A 23,290-nucleotide genomic window follows, 5' to 3' on the forward strand; every position below is an offset into this window, starting at 1 on the left:
TTTATATCTCAAGTATGTTCATTTAAAAAAAAAAAAGGGCTGCTTTTTAAGACAAAAAAATAAGAAAGAAATACTGGTGCATCAAAATAAACCATGTCTGACACTCGAGTTTGAAGTCTTTGTTTTTTCCTGTTCTCTTCTGACTGTTCTCTTCTGACAGATACGTGTTTTTGAATGTTGATGTTAATGTATCATCTAAGAACACAAGGGGATACACAAAGTTGACAAAATTGCAGTAAAGATACATATACTGTCAGACCTTATATATAAAGGTGATTTTATACTACATTTATGGCACCAGTTTACAATCCCTTAGTATTATCTAGGGCACTTTATCATCATGTGACATCATCAAATCAGTGAAACAGACGGGATATTGGTGCTCCAGTTTGGTTTAGTTTGGTCTAGTTATTCCCAGCTGAAATTGCTCCTCCTTTTGAGAGTAATAAGATGGCTTGACATTAGGGAGATTAGAAACTTAACATTGCTTGACTAAGTTCTAAAGGGAGATCAGTTGATCCTAATGACTTCATCTTATTTTGTCTGACATCCTAAATCAGTCTGACTGGTTATAAAGAAAGGCATCCCTTGTCAGACAGACAGTTATCAGATGATTGGATTGGTCTGATTCTCAAGTTCTCATGGTACACAGTTTGGATTAGAGAGTCACAGTGTGTGTTCCAGTACATGGCCACATCTTTCAGAATTTAGCCACAATTACTTAAGAATCCATTATTTAGAGAAATAGATTGGAGACCAGCTCCTTTCCAGCAAATCCACTACCAGTGTTTATCATACAAGAACCTGTCTGTATGTCAGTTTAGATGCTTTGATCTGGCTTCTTCAGATCTGGGATGGCAGTTCAGGGTCTGTACTTCCCTCTGAGTTTGTCTGGAGAGGACGGTGTTCAATAATACCAGAGTCTGTGTCTGTGTCGGGGCCTGGGGTGGTGGTAGGGGTGGTGGTAGGGGTAGGGGTGGTGGTGGTGGTAGAGGTGGTGGTAGGGGTGGGTGTGGAGCAGGGGGCTGAGGGAGGGGTTGGGTCAGGGGCTGGAGGTTCCTGCTGGCAGCTGTTGTCTGGTTCTGCTTCCACCTGCTCTGCCTCTTCCAGGTCCAGGGTGTTAAAACGTTCAACCACACAGTGTGCAGTCAACCGGGCCTCTGGGTCGTGGTCCCAGCATTCCGTGATCGTGGCGCACAGCAGGTCCATCCCCTGTACATTCCGCAGGAAATAGATATTCTTAATCTCTGTATACCTTTTATTCATATGAAGTGTCCTGGACCTTAAAAACGTAATGAGATTTTTGAGAATAATGCACTGTTCGGTTGCTAATCCATGCTAACTCATTTGGGATTTTATGGTGACTTTATGTTCGCAAGATCCAGAATTATTTATTATGTATGTTAACGTCAGTCACGTATGTTGATACATGTTTACTAATAAATATATTTTCAAAACTGGATCACAATACATCAGCAGACCTGGTGTTGTGTCCAGCTGGAGGGTATATCAGGCCGGCCTCTGTCCCTGAGAACCAGGTCTCTCATGCTGTCCACACATGGCTGGTCACACACCTTGGACCCGAATGCAGGCTCATAGCTTTTCACTTCTGCATGATTATAGCAAATGTAGAACAAACATTAGGTCACATTTATGGTAACCATCTGACACTCTAAAATGTGTAAACTCACCTCCAATAACATGGCAGCGAGAGGACATCTCCCAGAGGACTAGGGCCATGGAGTAGACATCTATCTGTTTAAATGCCTCCAAGTCCTCCAGGTTCACCCTTGACTCTAACACTTCTGGGGCCATGTAACGAGCCGTGCCGACCTGAGCGGAATCACACACAAACGTCATTCTCTATCACTGTTTATATTTACCAGCATCTGTGTTTCTATGGTTCCTCATCTCCAAGTACCTGTCCACTGTTGGCAAAGTCGTCCACTGTGAGAGAGAGGTCGAGCCGTAGTGCCAGGCCAAAGTCACATAGGGCACACTCGCTCCTGCTTTTCACTACGATGTTGCTGCTCTTCAGGTCACGGTGAGCCACTGGCACCTTAGGCACGCCATGGGGAGTGGTGTCACTGTGCAGGTGTGCTAGTCCCCGCGCCACAGAGCTAGCCATGGCACACAGCTCTGCCCAACTAAGCACCTCGCCAGACAGGAAGTCCTGAAGGTTTCCTAAGCCGTGATAGGCCATAACTAGCCAATACTGCCGATGGGCGGATCCTAGAGGCCCACGCTCCTCTGAAGTCAAGAACTGCACCACATTCTCATGTTCCAGGTGGACGTCAGAGAAGATGGAGCGTTCGTTTCGCCACGAGACGTACTCCTCTGACGGGAACACTTTGACAGCCACCGTCTCGTACCGGTTGCCTGCACCGGTGCGGTGGAGAAGCCTTGCTCGCCAAACCTCAGCGAAGCGGCCTTTGCCCACCAGCGCCTCCAGCTGGAGGGGAAGTAATTCTGTATTGTGGTTCAGGCTATTTCCGTGCACCGGTAACATGTGAGAGGTGACCTCATCTCTCATGGTGGACAGCTTACCCAGACAGGCATCCCTCACTCTAACACCTTCCTGGCCTGGTGACAGACCCTCAGGAAGCTCCAGAGCCTGGTAAGGACCAGGGTTGCACCTGTGTCCCCAGTCTTTTGATTGCTTGCCAGGCTTGCCTGACTGACGTGTGCGGTAGAGGTAGAAGGCCATGGTGGCAATGAGAGCGACCAGCAAGGGGGGCACCAGGCTGATCACCACCACAGGAATCACATCTTTACTCTTCAGTTTAGAGAAACCTGAGGTGGCACAACAAACACATTTAAATAAATCACTACTCAGTTAGTGACTAATCACAGTCATTTGCCAACAGGCCAGGATCGATCTGATGGTATATTTAATCTATTATGTATGTATAGCATATGTTGTATCTTGAATAAAAGCAGTGTTATAGTTGTTACCGTTGGAGCCTTTGTCAAATATAAGCTTGTCGTTGCACTCATGGTCTCCCACACAGCCACAAAAGAAGAGAACTCCATCGTCAGAAGGCTGAGGCATCATCACACACTGTCTGGATGAAGAGTTGGCCAGCAGAGTCACATCCATGCTTTCTAGTGGTTGCTGGGGATGATGGCACAGAGTCTGCACACTCAAACTTGCGTTTGTCTTCCTCCTGGGGTTCACATAGCCACACATACACACCAAGCAGAAAGATTAGGATGGTGTCCTTCCCGATTATCTGTAAGTCTAATGTCATTTTACAGACATTGCACCGAGACTATTTCTTTGAAAAAAGAGAAGTTAGACTGGACTTACCATATAGCCACACAGATCTCTTCACTGCGGTTACAGAAGGATGAGAGGTTACAGTTGCTGTAACACACATTGTCCTTACACTCAGGGCTGGAGTACTCACACCACTTACACAGGTTGGTGTTGATGTGAGTGAAAGGGAGGATTGAGACACCTGGCACACACGCACACAAACACACACATACAGGTATGAATAAGTAACATCACTGAAGATTTTTTTATAACAGAATAAAATCTAAGGAAACGGGTCAAACTAACAAGACTGCAATTATAGAGAAGAGAGAACTCTTACATCTCGTCTTACATAAGAAGCAACATTAGTTATTGTTGTTTAAAAAACATTCTAATTCAGTTAAGTAGTGAAATGTGTCTATTTTATCGAAATACGCTACCAATCTTTGAATGTATCACATGTGCTAATGTGTGTATATCACTTTTTCAATTGAGAGTTTGACTGAAAGAAAACAACAGCAGATGTGGTTAAAAGGAACAGATAAAAACGCGTGTGTGCCTGTTTGTATGAGCGGGTGTTTTCCTTTCTTCCCAGGCATCTTGCACAGCCCTGCAATGCCACATCACAACAATATCAGGCCCTGATCAGAGCCAGATGATAGGGATGAGCTAACTAAACTAGGCAAACATTAAAAGAAGCTGTACACATATTTCACATGGACCTCCAGATGTTGGCCGATGCCAACAATCCAAATACACACGCACACAAAGACAAAGAAGGGAAGAAAACTAAAAAGGCTTGGGTAAGCAAAAAAGCCCCCTCCGCAAACTTCCAAGTAATTAAAATCAGCAGTGACTGCTCCAGGAATAAATTGAAGCCAGAAGGGTGAGTTGGAGCCAAGTATGAAACTCCGCCCCCTTGGTGCTCATGGGAAATCCAAATGCTGCATGCTGACTGGAGGCAAAGAGGTCTGGGGATGAAGGCAGCTTTTATTTACTTTACAACTTTAGCTAGCCTCTCTCCCTCTCCCCTCCCTATCAGTTTACACGCTACACTCAAACACATACTCACATATGGCAATGCATACTCACGCACACACACACACGCATGTGCACATAAGGTATCCATGCAGCAACACAGGTAGCACCCGGACAAGAACAAACTCTCCCATAAACATACGATACAAGAAAAAAATGTAATTTTTTTTTACATTACATAGCAGACAAGAGGAAATAAAACAATGCCAAGAGTTGTATAAGCAGGCCCCTATTTTGGCAAGAGGAGAACCGGATTGTGGGGTGCTGGGTTGGTGGATGGGTGGGTTGTAGGTTTTAGTTATGGTTGCTAGAGCTATAATCTCATGGCCAACAATAAAAGTCCAGTGTCTTTGTTTAGAAATTGTTCCTTTCTCTGAATAGCATCATCCCGGACGATCTGGAGGCATCTCCAGGCAGCAGAGAGGCAAGCTGGCAGCCTGGCACATAGGACACGGTCACATCGCACACTGGCAGAGCGCCAAAGGAAAGGGGGGGGGGTCCTATTCCCTTTTAAATCATCATAACAGTATTGTCATTGTAGGAGAGGAGTTGGGGGTGTTGGTCATATTGAATCATCACATTGTATGACTTGGTGACGAAAAGTCAGAAGATATAAAGACAACCTTTCTACCATCACTTTCTTCTAAACAGCTCATTATATCCTCTCTTCTGACAAGCCTTCTTTTATATTCTCTCTTCTTTTTTCTTGATTTCCCTTTTCTCTTTCTTTTTTAACTTCTGTCTTCCCCTCTTTTTAGCTTTTTTTCTCTCCATAATTCTGAATTCAATCTAAATGGCACAGAGTTTAAGGTCTTGGACCTTAAAAAAGAACAGGAAAACTCTGGGGACTTTTGAGAATAATGCACTGTTCTGTTGCTAATCCATGCTAACTCATTTGGGATTTTGTGGTGACTTTATGTTCCCAAGATCCAGAGTTTTATGTAATCTAAACAAACAGCTACTCTTACTCTTCCTAAAATGCAGCATGTCAGAAGAGCATTTAAATGAACTCGGTATTTCTCCACCTACAGTATCTCTGTTTTTAATCTCGTCCTATTCCCCTGGGATGCCCAGTTAGGCAGCAAGGATAATTGAGTCTCAAAATTGATTTCCTGTTGAAGATTTCCATTGCAGATGGCAATCACATTTTGATATGGCAGTCTATTGTTGCATCTTTTATATATCAGAACGGTGATTTTACTTTTTATGGTTGTCAGTGGCTATTACATCCTGATCTATTTATGTTGGATAGACAATACTGTTATTGAACCAACTCTTTATGTCAAGTTGTATAAACGGCACTGAAAGAATAAGATGGATAACGAGAAAGTAGATATTTCTTTGCAGGAGTGGCAGTATTTCATATCACACTACTAACATCATCAAGCATATATCTTAAGTTTCTCCACGTAACAAACGAAAAGGTTTGATCCAAGCATAAATACCCTACGTATCTCTCGTGTCTAATGCATAGACCCCCTCCCCCTTGACAACATTACAAACTTTTAGAAACAATAGACAGTGAGCACCACTTAACAGCGCATACGAAGAGAGAAGGAGAGTACTTACAAAGTGATAGAAGAACAACATACACTGCCGAATAACGCCAGTACCCCATAATCTTGACATAAAATAAGTCGATCTAAACGACCGTGTCGCGCTGCACCGTTATTCAGGCATAAGGGTAAAATAGACGCTCGTTTATTGAAGTCGTATTTACTGGAACAACTGGCTCGGGCTCGGGGGCTGCTGGCTGAAGTTCCGTGTAGGCGGATCCAGATGTTTTTCATCCAGCTGTGTTGAGAGACCCGCCCCAGAACTGTCCGCTGCTATTGATAGGACATAGTATGTTGATTGCCTTGGCCAATAATTCATCTCAAACAATGATAACATGCACATTTTGCACACATTTTGTAAGCAATAAAACGTTCAAAACACGGTAGTGCTCTTTTTGGTGCATTTATTTGGAAATATGTAGGCTATAATTATTGAATATGTTTCCACCAAGTGAAATATTATTTTGAATATGGCACAGTCAGCAACATACAGTATAATCTGATAACCCAATCTGATAGACATCAGATTATCAACAGATTATTATAATTTTTTAATTGAAAAAAAACCTGACAATCGCCAGTAACCGAAACACATTTGTTTAATGGTTTTAAAGGATTTATTATTTCCGTCAGTCGCATGACATTCAGGTGAGTGCAAACTTGAGTTTGCGCGCATGCGACCTACAGCAGAGGCGCCGTGGCCAGCAGCTGACAGTCAGCACTCTGCAAGATGATGGCTGATTCAGGAACCGAGGAAATAGCGGTGATCGGGAACATCGACATCACATCTTCTGAATTAGAAAACAACATTAGAAATACGGTACAGGATTCCGATCGAAGTTTAAAATTCAAGTATTGGCTACGATATTATTCCTGGACAGTGTATTTTTCATAACTGTTCTTTTAGTTTAGTTGGCCAGGCCCAGCTTGTCCACGGACTTTCGCGAGAGTGACTTCAAACAATCAACAGCTGGTTGAGCAGAAATGTAGCCTCAGCTACTCAGCGCCCTGGCTAGCTTAGTAAACACTGTACAAAAACATTATTTTGTATTTGTTAAATTCGGTTGTTTATTCTTCCATTCCAAAGTCATTTTCACGACTAGCTGCAATTATAGTGAGTGGTTGGACTCTAGCTAAGTTAGCATAAGTTACTGCCAACAACGACGCTTACTAGTGGTGAAAGTTATCTAACTAGTTACTACTAGAACTAGCTAACGTTAGATAGCTAGCTAACAGCCAACCTACTTCAAGCTACATCATGCAGCTCGATAGGCTAGCTAGCACATATTTTGCATGTTTGCTACTGCACCCGAAAGTATACATGCATCAGCAGTGAGCAGTTTGTGTTGTCCACTTGCAGATGGTCGAGAAAGGGACCGCTCTTCTCAGGAAGATGGAGATATCAGTTGCAGAGGCAGACAAAAGAACTGGGAAGAATGCTGTCAACATTCAAGAGACGTACACAGTTTACCTCATTGAAACGAGGTAAACTTCTCTGAAACATAGTATGCCATTCCTTGCCAGGACTTCCGTAAGCATGTCATAGACTTATCGTATAGTAAAAAAGTAGAAGAACGGGTCTAAACGGAAACAACAACTGCTCCTGGTGCTAGGCTCGGTGCCAAACATAAGACTAACACACATTTTTAGTTCTCATAGACCTAGTTAATATCTGTTAAACATTAACAATAACAAATCTGTTTCTCCACCTTGTGTGAAAGGCCAGTTGACACTGTGACTGAAGGCACAAGCCCTGCACCTGACTCTGTGTGGAGGAGATACAGCGAGTTTGAACTCCTGAGGAATTATCTGCTGGTGGCTTATCCCTTCATCGTTGTCCCACCGCTACCAGAGAAGAGGGTGAGTGGATGCAATGGCTTATTTCCACATTTTTACCGACACTGTGTAGGAAATTTGCCACTACATCAGTTGTAGTGGATGAGTATATTCGAAGGAACACTCTAGAATGGAATGCACCTTATGATGAAGAATGTTGTCATCGAAAATACATCTTTACATTTTATCCTGAGAATAGAGAAAACATTAGAAAATCCTTATACATAGCTCCCATGTACTGTCACAACAAGCCACATGCTGATGCATCGCTTTCCATTTCCTGTTTGGTGCAGGCAGAGTTTGTGTGGCACAAGCTGTCAGCTGATAACCTGGACCCTGACTTTGTCGAACGACGGAGAGTTGGTCTTGAGAACTTCCTGTTGCGTGTGGCCTCACATGCTGGCCTCTCGAACGACAACATCTTCTTTCTCTTCCTCACAGAAGTAAGCCTTCCTCCTCGGTGATGTCACTTATTTGATGGTATTCTTGTGTTTGGGATGTTCCTCTCAAGATTGAGATGTTCTTTGTGTTCACAGGAGAAAGGATGGAGGGAGATGGTGTTTGAGACGGGGTTTCAAGCTAAGGTGTGCACACCTGAAAATGTTCTGTCTAACCTTCTGAAACTATTGAACTGTCTTAAGGATGACATTTACCTGACTGTCTGTCTTTGTTACAGGCTGACTCCAGGCTGAAAGCTTTAAGTGCCATGTTCAGAGTTAAGAACCCAGACAAGTAGGTTAACATTGTGTTTTTTATGATGGCAAGGCCCAAACCCTTGTGGTCACCAAAACCTTTGTGATTGATGTATTGGAAAAATAGGCTGTATTTGTTTTGGACTATGGTTGATATAGACTGGATGTTTATGATTGTCCTAGTAGTTCATTTTTGCTCCACTGTTCTGTTGTGTTATCGGTATCACATAGTAACATTCTACAGTTTCTCTTCAGAGTATTTCTGTCGTGTTACGTGAAAGTAACTTAGTGGGAGGACTATATGAAAACAGAATTGTCTTGTGTCCTACAGAAGATTCACAGAGTTGAAGCACTACAGCGACGAACTCCAGACCGTGGTTTCTCAGCTGCTCCGAGTGCGAGCGGTTAGTACACTTAGGCGCTCTTTTAGAGCACACCGATACCTGAATATACAGTCGTTTAAACCCACTCTACACTACAACTCGGTTAGATTGCCGTAATTTACCTTAGCTTGTCCTCTCTTTCAGAGGGTGGCAGACCGACTGTATGGGGTCTACAAGGTCCATGGAAACTATGGAAGAGTTTTTAGGTAGGAAGAAAGATGGAAATTGGGACAGGTTCGCGTAGCTGTACTAAGTGTACAGTATGAAATGGCTATTATTTATACACCTAGGTGTTATGTGATATAGATTATGATGTGGCAGTCAGGCTGTAAATGTGAGTGCATTTTATTCCACAGCGAGTGGAGCGCCATAGAGAAGGAGATGGGAGATGGGCTACAGAGTGCTGGCCACCACATGGACGCGTAAGTAACACACTCACACAGACACACGTAGAGAAGCTGCCAGACTACTACGGCTGACAGCTTGCCCTGCCAACGAGAGTAGATTGAGTGACTTGAGTGGATTGGCCCGTTTCCCTGGAGTAGTATCCAAGGTAACAGGACTCCCCTTCGCCCAGTGTTAAATTGCTTCCAGATGGTCGAGCTCAACACTGGGGGTTAGAGGTCAGTCCGTCCCAGCGGGTTAGGGTCCAGACAGACAGCATGTCCCATGTCGGATATTCAGCAGCTGGGGACATGGCTCCTCTAGCAGCCACCAGCTGCAGCCCACAATGGACATGCAGATCACATTACCCACACACCAGTCACATACCCACACACCAGTCACATTACCCACACACCAGTCACATTACCCACACACCAGTCACAAACCCACACACCAGTCACATACCCACACACCAGTCACATTACCCACACACCAGTCACTTACCCACACACCAGTCACATTACCCACACACCAGTCACATTACCCACACACCAGTCACATTACCCACACACCAGTCACATACCCACACACCAGTCACATTACCCACACACCAGTCACATTACCCACACACCAGTCACATTACCCACACACCAGTCACATTACCCACTCACCAGTCACATTACACACACACCAGTCACATTACACACACACCAGTCACATTACCCACACACCAGGTATGTGTTGTTAGCATGAAACAAGAGATGCTAGTGTTCAGTCAGCTCTCACCAGTACTCCCCCCCCCCACCCCCCTTGAGCTGCTTTACTGTATATGAAGGAGCTCTACCACTGACTATCCCAAGTCTTTTAGGTGTGTTGTTGATTTACCTGTGTGGTGCAGGTATGCTGCATCCGTGGATGACATTCTGGAGGAAGAGGAGCACTATGCTGACCAGTTGAAGGAGTATCTCTTCTACACAGAAGCACTAAAGTAGGCCGTTAGATTGTAATCTTGGTGTCAGTTACTCTGTTGTTTGTGAGTGAGCTACTTTGCATTTGTCTACGTAGCTTGGTATTCTCTCCCATCAACTTCAGACCAGACTATATGCTGGCAAACATCATATGTTGTGATTTTGCCTATGCAAACTCATCATTTGTTTGAGGGTATGTTTTAAGAACATTCTATATCTGTGTAGGGCAGTGTGCAGAAAACACGAACTGAATCAGTACGAGTTGGAGATGGCAGCCCTGGATCTCACCAGCAAAAAACAGCAGAAAGAGGAGCTTGTCACTGGTGTAAGCCCTGAAGCCCCTGATCCTCAACACACACACTCACACACACACACACATACAGTTTCCTTATTTAACCCCTAGTTAAATAAAGAAATGATCACTTTCATTATACATTTGCCAAAAATGTATAATGAAACTTTGCAAACCCCAATATACTAATGACATCCATGTTTCATGTTGGATAATGCTGTCCATCTGTCCTCTGTAAGCGCAGACCGTGCGTACGTTCTCCCTGAAGGGGATGACCAGTAAGCTGTTTGGTCAAGAGACAGCGGAGCAGAGGGAGGCCAGACTGCAACTTCTGGAACAGCAGATAGACGAGGGGGAGGAGACTGTTAAAGAGAAGAATGCAGAGTGCGAGTAAGGCCTTCTCTCTCCCCACTCCTCTCCTCCCATCTCTTCATCAATATCTCCCTCTCCTCGCTTCGCCAGTTGCGATGAGGATGTGAAAACGCTGTGTCTTGCCCGCAGTGAGTTTGTGAAGGCGGCGTGGGTGGACATTGAGCACTTCAAGCAGCAGAAGGACAGTGACCTGAAAGAGGCGCTCATTAGCTACGCCATCATGCAGATCAGCATGTGCAAGAAGGTAGGCCACATGTAACATAACGATAACATACCCTGTCATCCTACATAGTACACTGCATAATACACACCTACATAATACGATCCTGCATTCAGTGCTCGCCATCTTCTTTTTCTAGAGGTTTTACTGAACCCAAACTCTTTTATTAGGGCATACAGGTGTGGACCAATGCCAAGGAGTGCTTCAACAAGATGTGACCAACTAAAACCGTTTTTGATCAGTCGAGCTTTTGATCAGTCGAGCCTGCCACAATGTCCATTCAGACCCGTCATTCAAGCAACTACTAAACTCTTGCTGATTCAACCCAGTCTTTAAACCAACTATACCCCCGTTACCAACCTAAACAGCCCCTCCTACAGGGATGCACCAGACCACACTTTAGTTGGGATTGGTGAGCTGATATTCTTTGGAATGGGGGGATTTTATTTTGTAAATGAACTTTTTTTGTAAATGGAATTGTCCAAATAAGAATTATTGTTAATATTATTTGCTGTCTTATGCCAATTGCTGCCTAGATCTTCCTGCATGTAACCACAACTGCAACTCACAGACTGAAACAACATGCATAAGGTTTTCGGTTATATTTTACAAATGTATTTGGTCAGGTGCTATGTTTCAAAGTACTGTTGTCTGACATGAATGGTATTTTTTGTAGACGCATTCGGTCCATCTTATTAGCCTTCCAAGAAACTCTCATTCTGTCAGATCATTTGAGAAGGGGCATCTCTGAATGTGTTCGGACATTGTTTTTGTAAATCCCGTTGCATTTGCTGGTGAGTTTTTCTAAGGTTTTAGAATGGGCCTTTGCACACCATTTGAGTGGCCCAGTTAACAGACTCAATGTTTTTGTGGATTGAACTTTATCACCCATGTGTCTGCTTTTCTGCAAAGTCAAGGCAAATGCCCATAGGGCAGGGACAGTCAAATAGTTGACCAAAGAAACAGGAAGGTTACACAGGAAAGACACTGGATGTAATTTGCAAATGTCACGTTTTCTAGCTCCAAGTTGTAGTAAGGGCCTGTGCTTATCAATGATAAGCTTATCCACCTGGAAACAGCCTAAAAGACAAATCTGGTCCTTGATGTTCTATTTGTGACCAAGACTTACTACTTGGCTACCTGACCGGCTCTGAGGGAGTAACAGGTGTAACGTGCCATCATACTTAACATCAACTACGTTTTTACAAAGATGTGTGTACAGTCATGGGACTGTACTGTTTAATACATTTGTAATAATTATGCCAAGACACTAATAAAATGATCCATGTATATTTACTTTAACCTTTTTTATATTGCCGTTTGAGCCATTACCTAATATCGAACAATGTAGTTTGTGTGACCCTCTGAAGTTCGAAAGCAACCGTGGAGTTGAAAGGAGAACACGGGCGCGTGTGTGAACAGTTTATTTTCCACCACTAGGTGGCTGTAAATGTCCACAGTTGACGCCATGCTGCCACCTGTTGGCAAATACCGGAAATCCGGATGTCTTTATCTCTTGTAAAGTGTGATTGACCATAAAAACGCGCGGCAGAAAGTGACTGGCTGCAGTTCATGTTGACTCAAAAGAATAAAATACCCGTTGGTCCAGACTGTCACACTTGTGGTACTAAGTGGACGTACACAGATAGCGCCTATTTGTGAATGAGCTTCCATTCTATTTATGAGTCTGATGTATGTGAATTAATATGCAGGTCAACACAATGTATTTGTAATTCCATGATAGTGGACAACAGTGTAGTGTACATTTAGTACTTTTACCGCTCTTACCTCCGTGGCATAAACATTTGGTCATGGTGTCCTTCTTTCGACATTATGTGGATGCATGCACGCACCACTTCAGAACAGATATGTAAACTTTAACTTTCTCAAAACCGGAGGCGGAGACGATCAAAAAAAGTGGGAAATATGATTGGGTTGCCTACCTGTCAGTCTAGTGAAGGGACTCAAGCACGTCATGGCACGCCCCTTAAAGTTCCCTCAAACAAAGACAGTCGGCGGAGACTCAACCAAGGGAGCATCACCGAGCATCTGCAAACATGATAATATAGCTCACCTTAACAACCCGCTGTAGATCCCCGTTGCTGCTCAAAAAATTGTTATCAGTGATCAGAGAAAAGGTAAACTCAGCCCAACAGAACCAGAACACGGTGTTCTCATGATGTCATACCTGTGGATTCTGCTGTTAGGGAGCCTGCTCATCGGGGCTCAGTCGCAAGGTAAGCTTCGATGCATTTACTGCTGGGTTTCTTTGTCTGTTTCGTGCCATATGGAGCTGCTTATGTTTTCAACCATTTTATAATTAACATCCACTAGGATTTTTTTACTCTGAAATGTACTTACTGTTAAATCTGTGCCAACTCTCATTTTGGTATAGGTGTGTCCTCTAATGGTTTTACTGACCTACATGGGCGTGGGCCTGTAGTCTACAGCCCATCTATATCTAAAGTATTTCTCTCACCAGTAGGTCTTTATTATGGGTCATATAACAGCAGTTATAACAGACAATACATAGACTACTATTATGTAGACCCTGCCCCCAAAAAACTATTCTGTATGCTATGTGATCCTAATTAAATCATGCACTTTTTTCTCTTGAAACAAAGCTGTCTCTAGTCTGAGCTCACCCTGCCAGGTCATATGGGTCAGAGAGGTGTTTCATATGAAAACCCACTTTTTTGTTGTTGAAGTAAAGCAGTGGGTGCGTTTCTGTGGGGTGTAACAGTTTACAAAGTCTATTTAGTATTCAGATTGGGTGAGTTTGGGTCTCTTTCTCTCTCTCTCTCTCTCTCTCTCTCTCTCTCTCTCTCTCTCTCTCTCTCTCTCTCTCTCTCTCTCTCTCCGTGTGTGTGTGTCTGTTTAGCAGAACTGGAGGGCAGGTCTCTGTAACCCAATCCAGCCCAGCTGCAGACAACACCCAACACATAGAACCAGTTTCAGCGCCTTGATTTTCCTAAGGCTATGTGTATATGAGAGGGTGGGAAAAGCTAAATTTATTGTGTGTCTGTGTGTGTGTACACAGTTGTGAGCGTGTGTCTGTATTGAGTGGTAAAGACCAAAGAGCTATGGGATGTGTGCCATGTGCTTTGTGTGTTGTGTGTAACACTCAACAGTGAAGACACATGAAAGTGTATTGCTTGGTGAAGTCACCATTCACACACACGCACACATACACACACACACAGCACAACAGCTCGGACAGTCTATTGGGAGGTGTGCTACCAGGCCTGTGTATAGATTGTATGATTGGGGCTGAACAGCTCCACAGAGAGCGGAAGTACAGTTTTCACTCCAGCCTTCAACACAATGGTAGTACCTGAGGGAACAAGGTGTTCCGCAACTACCTGCTATATCAACTGACAGGCAGTTCACATTATTTTAGGGGGCACACTGTTACAGGGCAAGGCCCATTTATTTATATATATCAATAGACAGTAACCATCCCTACATGGCTTATGTGACGACATACAATATTTACTACAGTAAGCTTGTGCATTTTCCCTCATTTTAATGATTGCATACATAAAATACTGCAAACATAGAAATCCTGAGTAACTGCACTGAAACTGTTTCCAGAGGTGAGTGTTTACACGTGTGCTGTTCATGGAATCTTAGCAGTTGTGTAAGGGATTCTGCCAGTTATCTACTGTCCCGCTCTCTTCCCTCTCGTCCAGGTCTCCTATAGATCTGCATGCCCCACCCCCAACTCTGCCACTCACAAGAACATTCTGTTCTGTTCCCTCTGTTTGCCACTTCCTTCTCCTAACACACACGTGAAGCATAGGGGATGGCACGAAACACACACGCAACAAAAAACATCCCCCCCCCCCCCCTCCCTCCCTCCCTCCCACTCACACACACCCACACGCTCAGGCCAAACCAGCCTATTGGACATTGGAACAGACCCAGACGAGAACAGACCAAGCATAGTCTCCATCCTCCCTTTCGTATAGGGTTGAAGTTGTAGAGATACACCTTTGCTAAATGTAAAGAGTTTTTTTTTTGTGACAGACTTGTGGATTAGCAATATTCCCCTTTGCCTGTGGTTTTAATTATGTGTAATTCGTTATCTCATAAATCCCAAGGCCTTTTTTCAACCTACTGTTAATTTCTCATTATTTGTATATATGTATATCCTTGTCTATAGATTAAAAGATGGAGTGACTAAGGGGAAGAGAAGTTAGGGGGGGATGTATTAACACTAGAATAGATTTATTGGCATTAAAATATGTTGTACATCTAATGTTTTGGCAGTGTCGCTGCTTGTCTCGTAGTGTGTGTGTGTGTGTGTGCACTCATTTCACTCGGACTCAGTGGCCCATTAGGCGAACTGCTAGAGTGGGAGCATGGTTACTGTTTCTGTTTCTGGCATACAACAGAGGAATGTTGCAGCTCTATGTGGAACACACGCACACACTTACACACACTTATGACTCAGACTATTGCATTAGAGCTGAGTTTCCACCTTAGTGGCAAAGCCCAGGGTCCCAGGGTTAATAAGGGCATGACTGAATATTTATATATCATGTGATCTAATCTCAACTGAAGCTTTAAACCAGTCAGAGCAGTATGGGATCTTTGGGAATAGATACTCATGTGATACGAGAAAACGATTAATTTACAAAAATGTTTGTACCCCAGAAGTAACCGAAGTTGAAGAACCTGCTGGGGACCTAGAAGCTGCAGAACCAGAGGCTGCACCGGAGGAGGTACCTGCAGCTGCTGAGGAAACAGAGGCCACAGAACCAGAAGCTGCACCAGAAGAGGTACCTGCAGATGCTGAGGAGACAGAGGCCACAGAACCAGAAGCTGCACCAGAAGAGGTACCTGCAGATGCTGAGGAGACAGAGGCCACAGAACCAGAAGCCGCACCAGAAGAGGTACCTACAGATGCTGAGGAGACAGAGCCTGCAGAACCGGAGGCTACATCAGAAACGGAACCTGCAGAGGCAGAGGAGACAGAGGCCACAGAACCAGATGCTGGAGATACAGAGGTGGTAGAACCAGATGCTGGAGATACAGAGGTGGTAGAACCAGATGCTACAGCAGAGCCAGATGTTGAAACAGAGGGGGTTTCTGAAGAAACTGTGACAGAAGAAGAGGTCGTCCCCGCAGTGGGGGAAAAGACAGGTGAGAGAGAGACTCTTCCACACACACATGATTTTAGCATGGTTTGTGTTTGAATGATATAAACATACTTGCGAATATTATACTATTAACTAATTTTGTTTTTTTAAATTTGTCTTTATTAGAGGAAGCAGCCCCAGACGAGCCTGCCGCAGGTACTGTTGGCCTCTTTGTCAACAACCATCAAATAACCTGTGTACAACTTTCACACAACCTTTCCCCTCCCCCCTCACCACCCCAATGGGTCTAACTTGCATGTCAATACTCACAATCCTCAAAGTGTGTGTGTGTGTGTGTGTATGTAGGGAATGATTGATTTGGTACACAGTGGAAAAGTGCCCCAACAGGTTTTTTTCCTGACATAGTGTTCAAACTCAGTGACACAGACCTGCATTATGTGCAGCACTGTTTTAAAGTTTAATAATAAAATGGGCTACCTCTTTCAGAGGGACCAACCAGTCCAGAGGAATCTTCATAAGAGAAAGAATATCCACTTTTTAGTTTTAGCAATCATCTTCAATCAAGTAGTCCTCTCTATGGATTCAGTTTATTTATGCCTAGCAGAAGTCTTTTCTCCTGATGTTTTTTTCATCATGAAGACCAATTCTTAATTCATGCCATTACTAGCAATGACCTCATTCCTTAGTAACATAGTTGCTAAGAGGGAGTGTCTCAGTCCCCCGTCCAGGATACAGTTGCTTGGAAAAGGGGCCTCAAGGTGCCGACTGACAACGAACTTGCTCTCATTATAGCAAAAAACATCAGGTGATTGACTTCTGCTAGAATGTCCCCGTAACTTCCTACCCGACAAAGTCTGTGATAGGCTTGTGGCCAGGATAGGATAGAACTACAAGCTGCCTCCTTAATCAAAAACTTCATTATGTTTGATCTGTCTCTTTCTGTTTTTCCTCCATCTGTAGTTCCTGCTGATCCAGAAGCTGAAGCAGGTGAGATGGTCGTAGGAGTGATTAAGGTTACTCAGAATGGGAAGCGTATTGTGCTATAGGGAGCTGGGAGTCAGGTGGCTGAGCGGTTAGGGAATCGGGCTTGTAATCAGAAGGTTGCTGGTTCGATTCCCGGCCGTGCAAAATGACGTTGTGCCCTTGGGAAAGGCACTTCACTCTACTTGCCTCGGGGGAATGTCCCTGTACTCACTGTAAGTCGCTCTGGATAAGAGCGTCTGCTAAATGACTAAATGTAATGTAAATGTATAGGAAAGGCACTAATACAAATCCAACCACATGCACTAAATGTGCTTGGTCGATTTGTGTTCAGGTGACGGAGACCTGAATCTGGCAGATGCTCTGGAACAAGGCGTGAAACCAGGCCGGGGCCGCAGCGGAGGTTCTGTGGGTCAGTATTAACCACTGTTAGTAATATACATCTAGGTCTGTAGACTATTGGCAGTTACAGAACCTGTATACAATACTGGAGTAGTTAACCAATAGATTCCAGTTGTATTCAAACAAATTATTTAAATGCAGTAGCATCTTTGGAAGACACATTGTCTTCTACTAAATGTGGTACTAGGCACAATCATACAGCAATCCCTGAGTCCAAATATGCAGCTGAGCACTAGCTGTTTGGATCTTGTTCTATTTACATACAAGGCAATGGGGCACTTTTTCAACAGTTGAGTAGGCATGTTTCCATGCTGCCTTCAAGGTGGGGCAGGGTCATTGTCACCAATACCAGTTGTAGAATAATGCTTAATCCAGTATCAATGCCAGCATTTACCATATCACCAGTTATACCTTCACTGGTTTCAAAACTAAAATAGAAGTAATCTAGGCCAGAAACTCCAGTCAGAGTATGACACGTCGATTTCCTCAGGCTATGTGCAGTATGTCTGACCTGGATCCCAAAGAAAGAAAACTGGAATTATCTTCAAACACTATTCAGAACAATCCTAACGAGGAGATTATATTATACCGATTAGCATTCGTCAGCAATGGCATAAAATCTGTCCGTTTTTCATGTTGAAACATGAGCAAGGTGAGTGAGAGAGTCGTTATCATGGGCTGTGTTTGCATGTGGATCAAAGAAAGTGAGTCACTGCAGTAGGGAGGGTGGGTGATGTTTGCATGCAAAAGCTGTAGAAATTTTCTCAGGCATACCAGTCGGGACAGAAACTCTATAGCAATGAGCCCCAGGGCATCAATAGAATACCAGGTTGAATAACTCCTACTGTCTCTTTCCCAACCCTCTCACCCCCACTATCTCTCTCTCTCTCTCTCTCTTTCTTTTTTTCTTTCTTTCTTTCTTTCTTTCTTTCTTTCTTTCTTTCTTTCTTTCTTTCTTTCTTTCTCTCTCTCTCTCTCTCTCTCTCTCTCTCTCTCTCATTCTATCTCTCTCTCATTCTATCTCTCATTCTATCTCGCTATCTTTCCTCCTCTCTCTCTTTCTTCTGTCGCTTTTTCTCTCTCATTCTATCCAACCTCTTTATTCCCCCCCCCCTCCCCTTCGTTCTCTCTTAATCCCCCCCCTCTCTGTTTCTCTCTCACTCTATATCTGTTTTCAATCTCCGTCCGCTTCCCTGTCTCTCTCTATTTCTTTTTTCTCGTCGGGATCCTCTTCCCTTTCCTTTCCCCCTCCCTGTCCTCTCTCTCCTTTCCCAGCCCACACAGCAGAAGCCGCTTCAGGTATGTTTCATTGTCAATGAATGTTTTCGTCATTACACATTTGATAAGGCATCTAAATTACATCTCACACGCACAAGTTGTCAGCATAAATTGTTCCTGTGACTAACAATGTGTGTCTGTGTGTGGTTTGTGCCCCAGATGGATCAGCCGAGGCTCAAGGTGAGCTCTTCACTGTCTTTATGTTTATGTGTTTATTTTGTCATACTTAAAGAAGCCGTTAACTGCCTACCTTTGCCCCAGAGTGTTTCTATAGGGGCTCTATATACTTCCTCTGCTGTAAATGTTTCCATGATCACATGCAGGGCTCAGATAGGGGCTCAATGTCCTACCTGTCTCTTCATGTCAGCCCTCTCTACCTCAAATTCCAGTCTTTCACATGTATGTATTGTGTGTGTGTATGAATCATCTTTACCTGTAGGGACACAATGTACTCTGAGTCATATATATGTCATGTGTGTGCCATGAGTATGTATATGTTCTGTGTATTTGTTTATACATATACCCAAGTGGAGTGTGGGTGTGGGTATCGGTGGGTGTGGAGTATTATCTAAGCACCTGGCTACCCCCTCCTCTCTCTTTGTCTCTCGGCGCTCTCTAGTCTATAGCATTTCATAATCACTGCATGATGAGTGATCCGCCACTAGGATAACCTGAGGGCTGTAATTAGCAAACAATTCATCTTAGCAGTAGCAGTGCACAACACAGTATTGTACACACACAGCACAACACACAGTTGTTTAACTGTGTTTGAGGTCTTTATAAAGTACATTAGTGAGATTTAGGTTTATATTATTGATATTATGTCCCAATTCCTGGAGTTCCTGTGGTCTCTTTGCTGGTATGTTTATAGTTACAGAGACATTACACTGCCAAAACTGTGCCGACTATATGTCAGTCTCTAACTGAAAAGTTATGGGCAGTACGTGCTGAATGCAGCATGTGCCAGGAGACAAGAGAAACGTGAATAGTACATGTCACAAGATGCTATGTTTTCAACACCTGTACGCTACACTGTTTTGAGAAAACATATTCAGGGTATGTACATTGCATGCACTGTCATTACCCCTTACCCCTTGATGGTTGAGGTTGGCTGAGGGGCAGTTCTATGGGCGTATGTGAAGCCCTCTGTGACATTGCTTGTAAAAAGGGCTATACAATAACATTTGATTTGATGTTAATGTTCTACCCATGTGTTCCTTCACAGAGGCTAGCTCTGGTTCAGCGGTGGCGGGTATTCTGAGTGCAGTCGGTGTGGCTCTGGTGGGCGCGATCAGTGGATACTTCGCCTATCAGAAGAAGAAGCTCTGTTTCAAGAACAGAGGTGGTGAGTTGTGGCTTTAAACGAGCATGGTACCCACAGTGTGCCTGCTAAGCGCTTTAGTGTTAAATGTCCTTTGTCTTCAGCAGCAGACCCAGAGAGCGCCAGGAAGCAGGAGGCTGAAGCACAGTCTGATCCCCAGGGTAGGGAACCAACCACACCCTGCTAGCACACACACCCACACACACCCACACACACCCACACACACACACACACACACACACACACACACACACACACACACACACAACACATACACACACACACACATACACACCCACCCACACACACACACACACACACACACACATACACACCCACCCACACACACACACAACACATACACACACACACCCACAAACACCCACACACACACACACACACATACACACCCACACACACACACAACACATACACACACACACACACAAACACCCACACACACACATACACACACACACCCACAAACACCCACACACACACACACACATACACACCCACCCACACACACACACAACACATACACACACACACCCACAAACACCCACACACACACACACACACATACACACCCACTCACACACACACACAACACATACACACACACACCCACAAACACCCACACACACACACACACCCACACAACACATACACACACATATACACACGCACCCACACACACAAAGGTCAAGCCCAGCCATGTACCTAATTTACTCTTAGAACCACTTACTCTTGTAAATTGATGTGCATGCATACATGGGTTTTCCAACCCATAACAGTACATGTTGTTCCCTGTTCACAGTCCTCAGCAACCTCCTGAGCTCCTCCTAGACCCTGTGGCGGTCCAGACCAGCAGGACCGACGGGAGTTCCTTCGCTGAACCAGGCTGAAGCTCCAACTCAGCCTGAATCTGGATAGTTAGAATACTGTGAGTTAGTGAGGCTGGAGGAGGGGGGCTGACCACCCCCACTCCTAACAAGCTTTAGGTGTGTGTGTGTGAGAGAGAGGTATCAATAGGATATCTGTCTGAGATCAGTCTGATTCTGTTAAGTGTTGGGTTACATTGTCTGTCCCCTAAACAGAGCTGAACTGTTACCAAAACAATTTTTTTCCCACTAATTCCACAAGATTCTTTTCTTCTGTTTTATAGTGCAATCAAGGTACCTGTGATAACTACAATCACACTTGTCTATTAGACTTTTCCTTTAGTGTCTGATTTACATACAATGATTAGCCTGAGAGATCAAAAGACAATAATTACTTTAGATTATTTGGACCTTCAGTTTTAAATGCCCCTCTCACCTGCTATGCTCTTAATTGAAAGGGAATAGTGCAAAGTTTCGATGTCAGCCTACATAAAATGATGTGACAGTGATGCACACATGTCACTTCTAACTTAAAAACTTAAAGTTTGCATTCATTCGAATCTCTGTTTAGCAGACTGATGATGTCAGTTTAGCTGCGTTTGTGTTGGGTCTGGGCGGGGCTTAGGTATCTTCACCGGGGTGTTTGTCTGGAAATATAGAATGTACTGAACCTGTAGTAGTGGTGATCTAGTCTGTGTCACATTGTAATGATGTTCCTCCTCTAGTGCCTTATCCTGGACACAGTCTGCCCATGCAGGCTAGTGTACTTATGCTTTACCATGTCTGTCTGACTGTCACACGGGTCAGAAAACAGTTCTGACAATGTGTGCCTAGAATTGTCAAATGTGTCACCTCATACATTTATGTGACCGCAATGCTGCATCACCATAGAGATTACAAATAAACAAGTTTATAAGGTACACCAAGATTGTTTGCTAGAGATGTGTTTCGTACACGTCCTCTCCCTGGAAGGTGAAGTGGGCCATTTGGCCTTCACCAGCTCTCTGCTTTTTGATCCATGAAGGCAACGCACATAAGCTCAGTTCAGGGAGAAGGATGTGAATTGAGAGGTGGCAGGAAGTGGATCAACAAGGCCACAGGAAATGATCTGTAGGTGTCAAAGCAGATCAGCTCTTCTTTATCATTTCTTTTCCGTGGCTATGAGCATGATACCAGGGAGGTCTGTTCACTTTATCTTTCTCTAGTCCAGTAGCAGGTGGTGCTGGCAGACAAAGAAGAGAAATTGACAAACACACAACATAATTCACTGGTGATTAAATAAGAACTCTTTTGGAGAAGCACTTTCTTATACTGTACACATCTTGAGTATAATACATATTTAGAGAATACATGTTGACATATAGAGTTATCCATTTTCTCTTCTATTTAATGAATCTCATTGTTATTGTGCATTTTGAATTTGTGTGTGATTTATATCTCTTGGCACTTATTGTTTCATTTGTTTAATTTCTTTTTGAATTGTGTAAATAACATTGAAAAGGTGAATAAAGAAGATATGAGAGGGGGGAACCTGTGTGTCTGATCTGAGTCCTAGTGTTGCTGTAGCTTGGTGTCTTCGTCAATCTGTGTTAAGCACAGAAACAGTAACCTGAGCTGTCAGATGAATCATGATTTTATTAGTGCTGGGATTCGCACACATTAATTGCACATACATTCACAACCTCTCTCTCTTTCTCTCTCTCTATCTCTCTCTCTCTCTCTCTCAAACACACACTTTAACACACACATGCATTCACAAACACAAAATAATGCGCTGAACACCCAGTTGGAGTGCTTGGTAGTAATTGATGATGACATTTAGAGCCAGAGGGATAAATGAGTAAATCAACAACTATCGATGGGAAATTTTCCAAATCTCAACTATCAGCCACACCTGCAATCTCACGCTGGTAAATTCATGGGCATATTTGATTGAAACTCAAATGACAAGCAATGACTCTACTGTCATGCTTGCATGACTCACACTTAGGCTACAGGATGAAATAAACGGGGTCAAATGCATATACTCTTTCCCATGTGGTCTTCTTTATTAAGCCTACACTGTATTAGGCTAAAAAAATAACTAACCCCTTTTTCCCCTGATCCTATAAGATATCATAAGGAGACCAAATTAAGATTGGGTAACTCAGCATTTCCAGATTCCTCCCATTGACGCACATTACTACCATTACGGTAAAGAAAAGGCCGACGTCAGTGCCCAAGCAGTGTGGCATTTATCAACTTTGATTCTCGTCATTGTGGCAGAAGGAGGTATGTTATGGTAAGATGTGGACATTTACGGACCGATGCCACGTTGTA

The 23,290-nt window shown here is 43.7% G+C and overlaps 3 protein-coding genes across 5 annotated transcripts; 2 read left to right on the forward strand and 1 right to left on the reverse strand.

The window, feature by feature from the left end:
* Positions 1-85: 85 nt before the first annotated feature.
* Positions 86-5,988, reverse strand: tgfbr2l (transforming growth factor beta receptor-like). The gene is made up of 7 exons (XM_067256619.1): positions 5,867-5,988; positions 3,311-3,461; positions 2,956-3,167; positions 1,922-2,793; positions 1,692-1,833; positions 1,482-1,609; positions 86-1,212 (listed from the first exon to the last, which is right to left on the reverse strand). Exons 1-7 carry the CDS (start codon positions 5,913-5,915, stop codon positions 844-846), a joined length of 1,923 nt encoding a protein of 640 aa, XP_067112720.1. The 5' UTR covers positions 5,916-5,988; the 3' UTR covers positions 86-843.
* Positions 5,989-6,551: 563 nt separating this feature from the next.
* Positions 6,552-11,507, forward strand: snx4 (sorting nexin 4). Its single transcript, XM_067255186.1, has 14 exons — positions 6,552-6,673; positions 7,214-7,338; positions 7,575-7,713; positions 7,983-8,132; positions 8,226-8,273; positions 8,366-8,421; positions 8,713-8,785; positions 8,909-8,970; positions 9,121-9,186; positions 10,047-10,136; positions 10,342-10,441; positions 10,653-10,798; positions 10,910-11,024; positions 11,171-11,507. The coding sequence occupies exons 1-14, from the start codon at positions 6,584-6,586 to the stop codon at positions 11,216-11,218; spliced, it is 1,308 nt and encodes a 435-aa protein (XP_067111287.1). The 5' UTR covers positions 6,552-6,583; the 3' UTR covers positions 11,219-11,507.
* A 1,511-nt stretch (positions 11,508-13,018) lies between these two features.
* Positions 13,019-22,507, forward strand: si:ch211-39i22.1 (brain acid soluble protein 1). Of its 3 annotated transcripts, none has more exons than XM_067229157.1 (10): positions 13,019-13,237; positions 15,660-16,148; positions 16,271-16,300; positions 17,066-17,092; positions 17,421-17,498; positions 18,764-18,787; positions 18,926-18,946; positions 19,992-20,111; positions 20,192-20,248; positions 20,908-22,507. In XM_067229157.1, exons 1-10 carry the CDS (start codon positions 13,177-13,179, stop codon positions 20,934-20,936), a joined length of 936 nt encoding a protein of 311 aa, XP_067085258.1. In that variant the 5' UTR covers positions 13,019-13,176; the 3' UTR covers positions 20,937-22,507. The 3 variants fall into 3 exon arrangements, with proteins under 3 accessions (XP_067085258.1, XP_067085266.1, XP_067085273.1); XM_067229165.1 differs by having other exon boundaries at positions 20,195-20,248; XM_067229172.1 differs by having other exon boundaries at positions 15,663-16,148.
* Positions 22,508-23,290: the final 783 nt, after the last annotated feature.

This window comes from Osmerus mordax, chromosome 2 (assembly GCF_038355195.1).
Source record: "Osmerus mordax isolate fOsmMor3 chromosome 2, fOsmMor3.pri, whole genome shotgun sequence".
In the NCBI taxonomy this organism is placed as follows: Eukaryota; Metazoa; Chordata; class Actinopteri; order Osmeriformes; family Osmeridae; genus Osmerus; species Osmerus mordax.

What these genes read in the sequence shown, in the direction of transcription:
- tgfbr2l (XM_067256619.1), bottom strand. Translation starts at nt 5,915, where the DNA reads ATGGGGTACTGGCGTTATTCGGCAGTGTATGTTGTTCTTCTATCACTT. An exon ending in ATTTGACAAAGGCTCCAACG is followed by an intron (nt 2,794 to 2,955) that starts GTAACAACTATA and finishes GTGCCACCTCAG; the next exon opens with GTTTCTCTAAACTGAAGAGT. An exon ending in TCGCTGCCATGTTATTGGAG is followed by an intron (nt 1,610 to 1,691) that starts GTGAGTTTACAC and finishes ATAATCATGCAG; the next exon opens with AAGTGAAAAGCTATGAGCCT.
- snx4 (XM_067255186.1), top strand. Translation starts at nt 6,584, where the DNA reads ATGATGGCTGATTCAGGAACCGAGGAAATAGCGGTGATCGGGAACATC. An exon ending in AAAACAACATTAGAAATACG is followed by an intron (nt 6,674 to 7,213) that starts GTACAGGATTCC and finishes GTCCACTTGCAG; the next exon opens with ATGGTCGAGAAAGGGACCGC. An exon ending in GCTGGCCACCACATGGACGC is followed by an intron (nt 9,187 to 10,046) that starts GTAAGTAACACA and finishes TGTGTGGTGCAG; the next exon opens with GTATGCTGCATCCGTGGATG.
- si:ch211-39i22.1 (XM_067229157.1), top strand. Translation starts at nt 13,177, where the DNA reads ATGATGTCATACCTGTGGATTCTGCTGTTAGGGAGCCTGCTCATCGGG. An exon ending in TGATCCAGAAGCTGAAGCAG is followed by an intron (nt 17,093 to 17,420) that starts GTGAGATGGTCG and finishes ATTTGTGTTCAG; the next exon opens with GTGACGGAGACCTGAATCTG. An exon ending in CCGCAGCGGAGGTTCTGTGG is followed by an intron (nt 17,499 to 18,763) that starts GTCAGTATTAAC and finishes CTCCTTTCCCAG; the next exon opens with CCCACACAGCAGAAGCCGCT.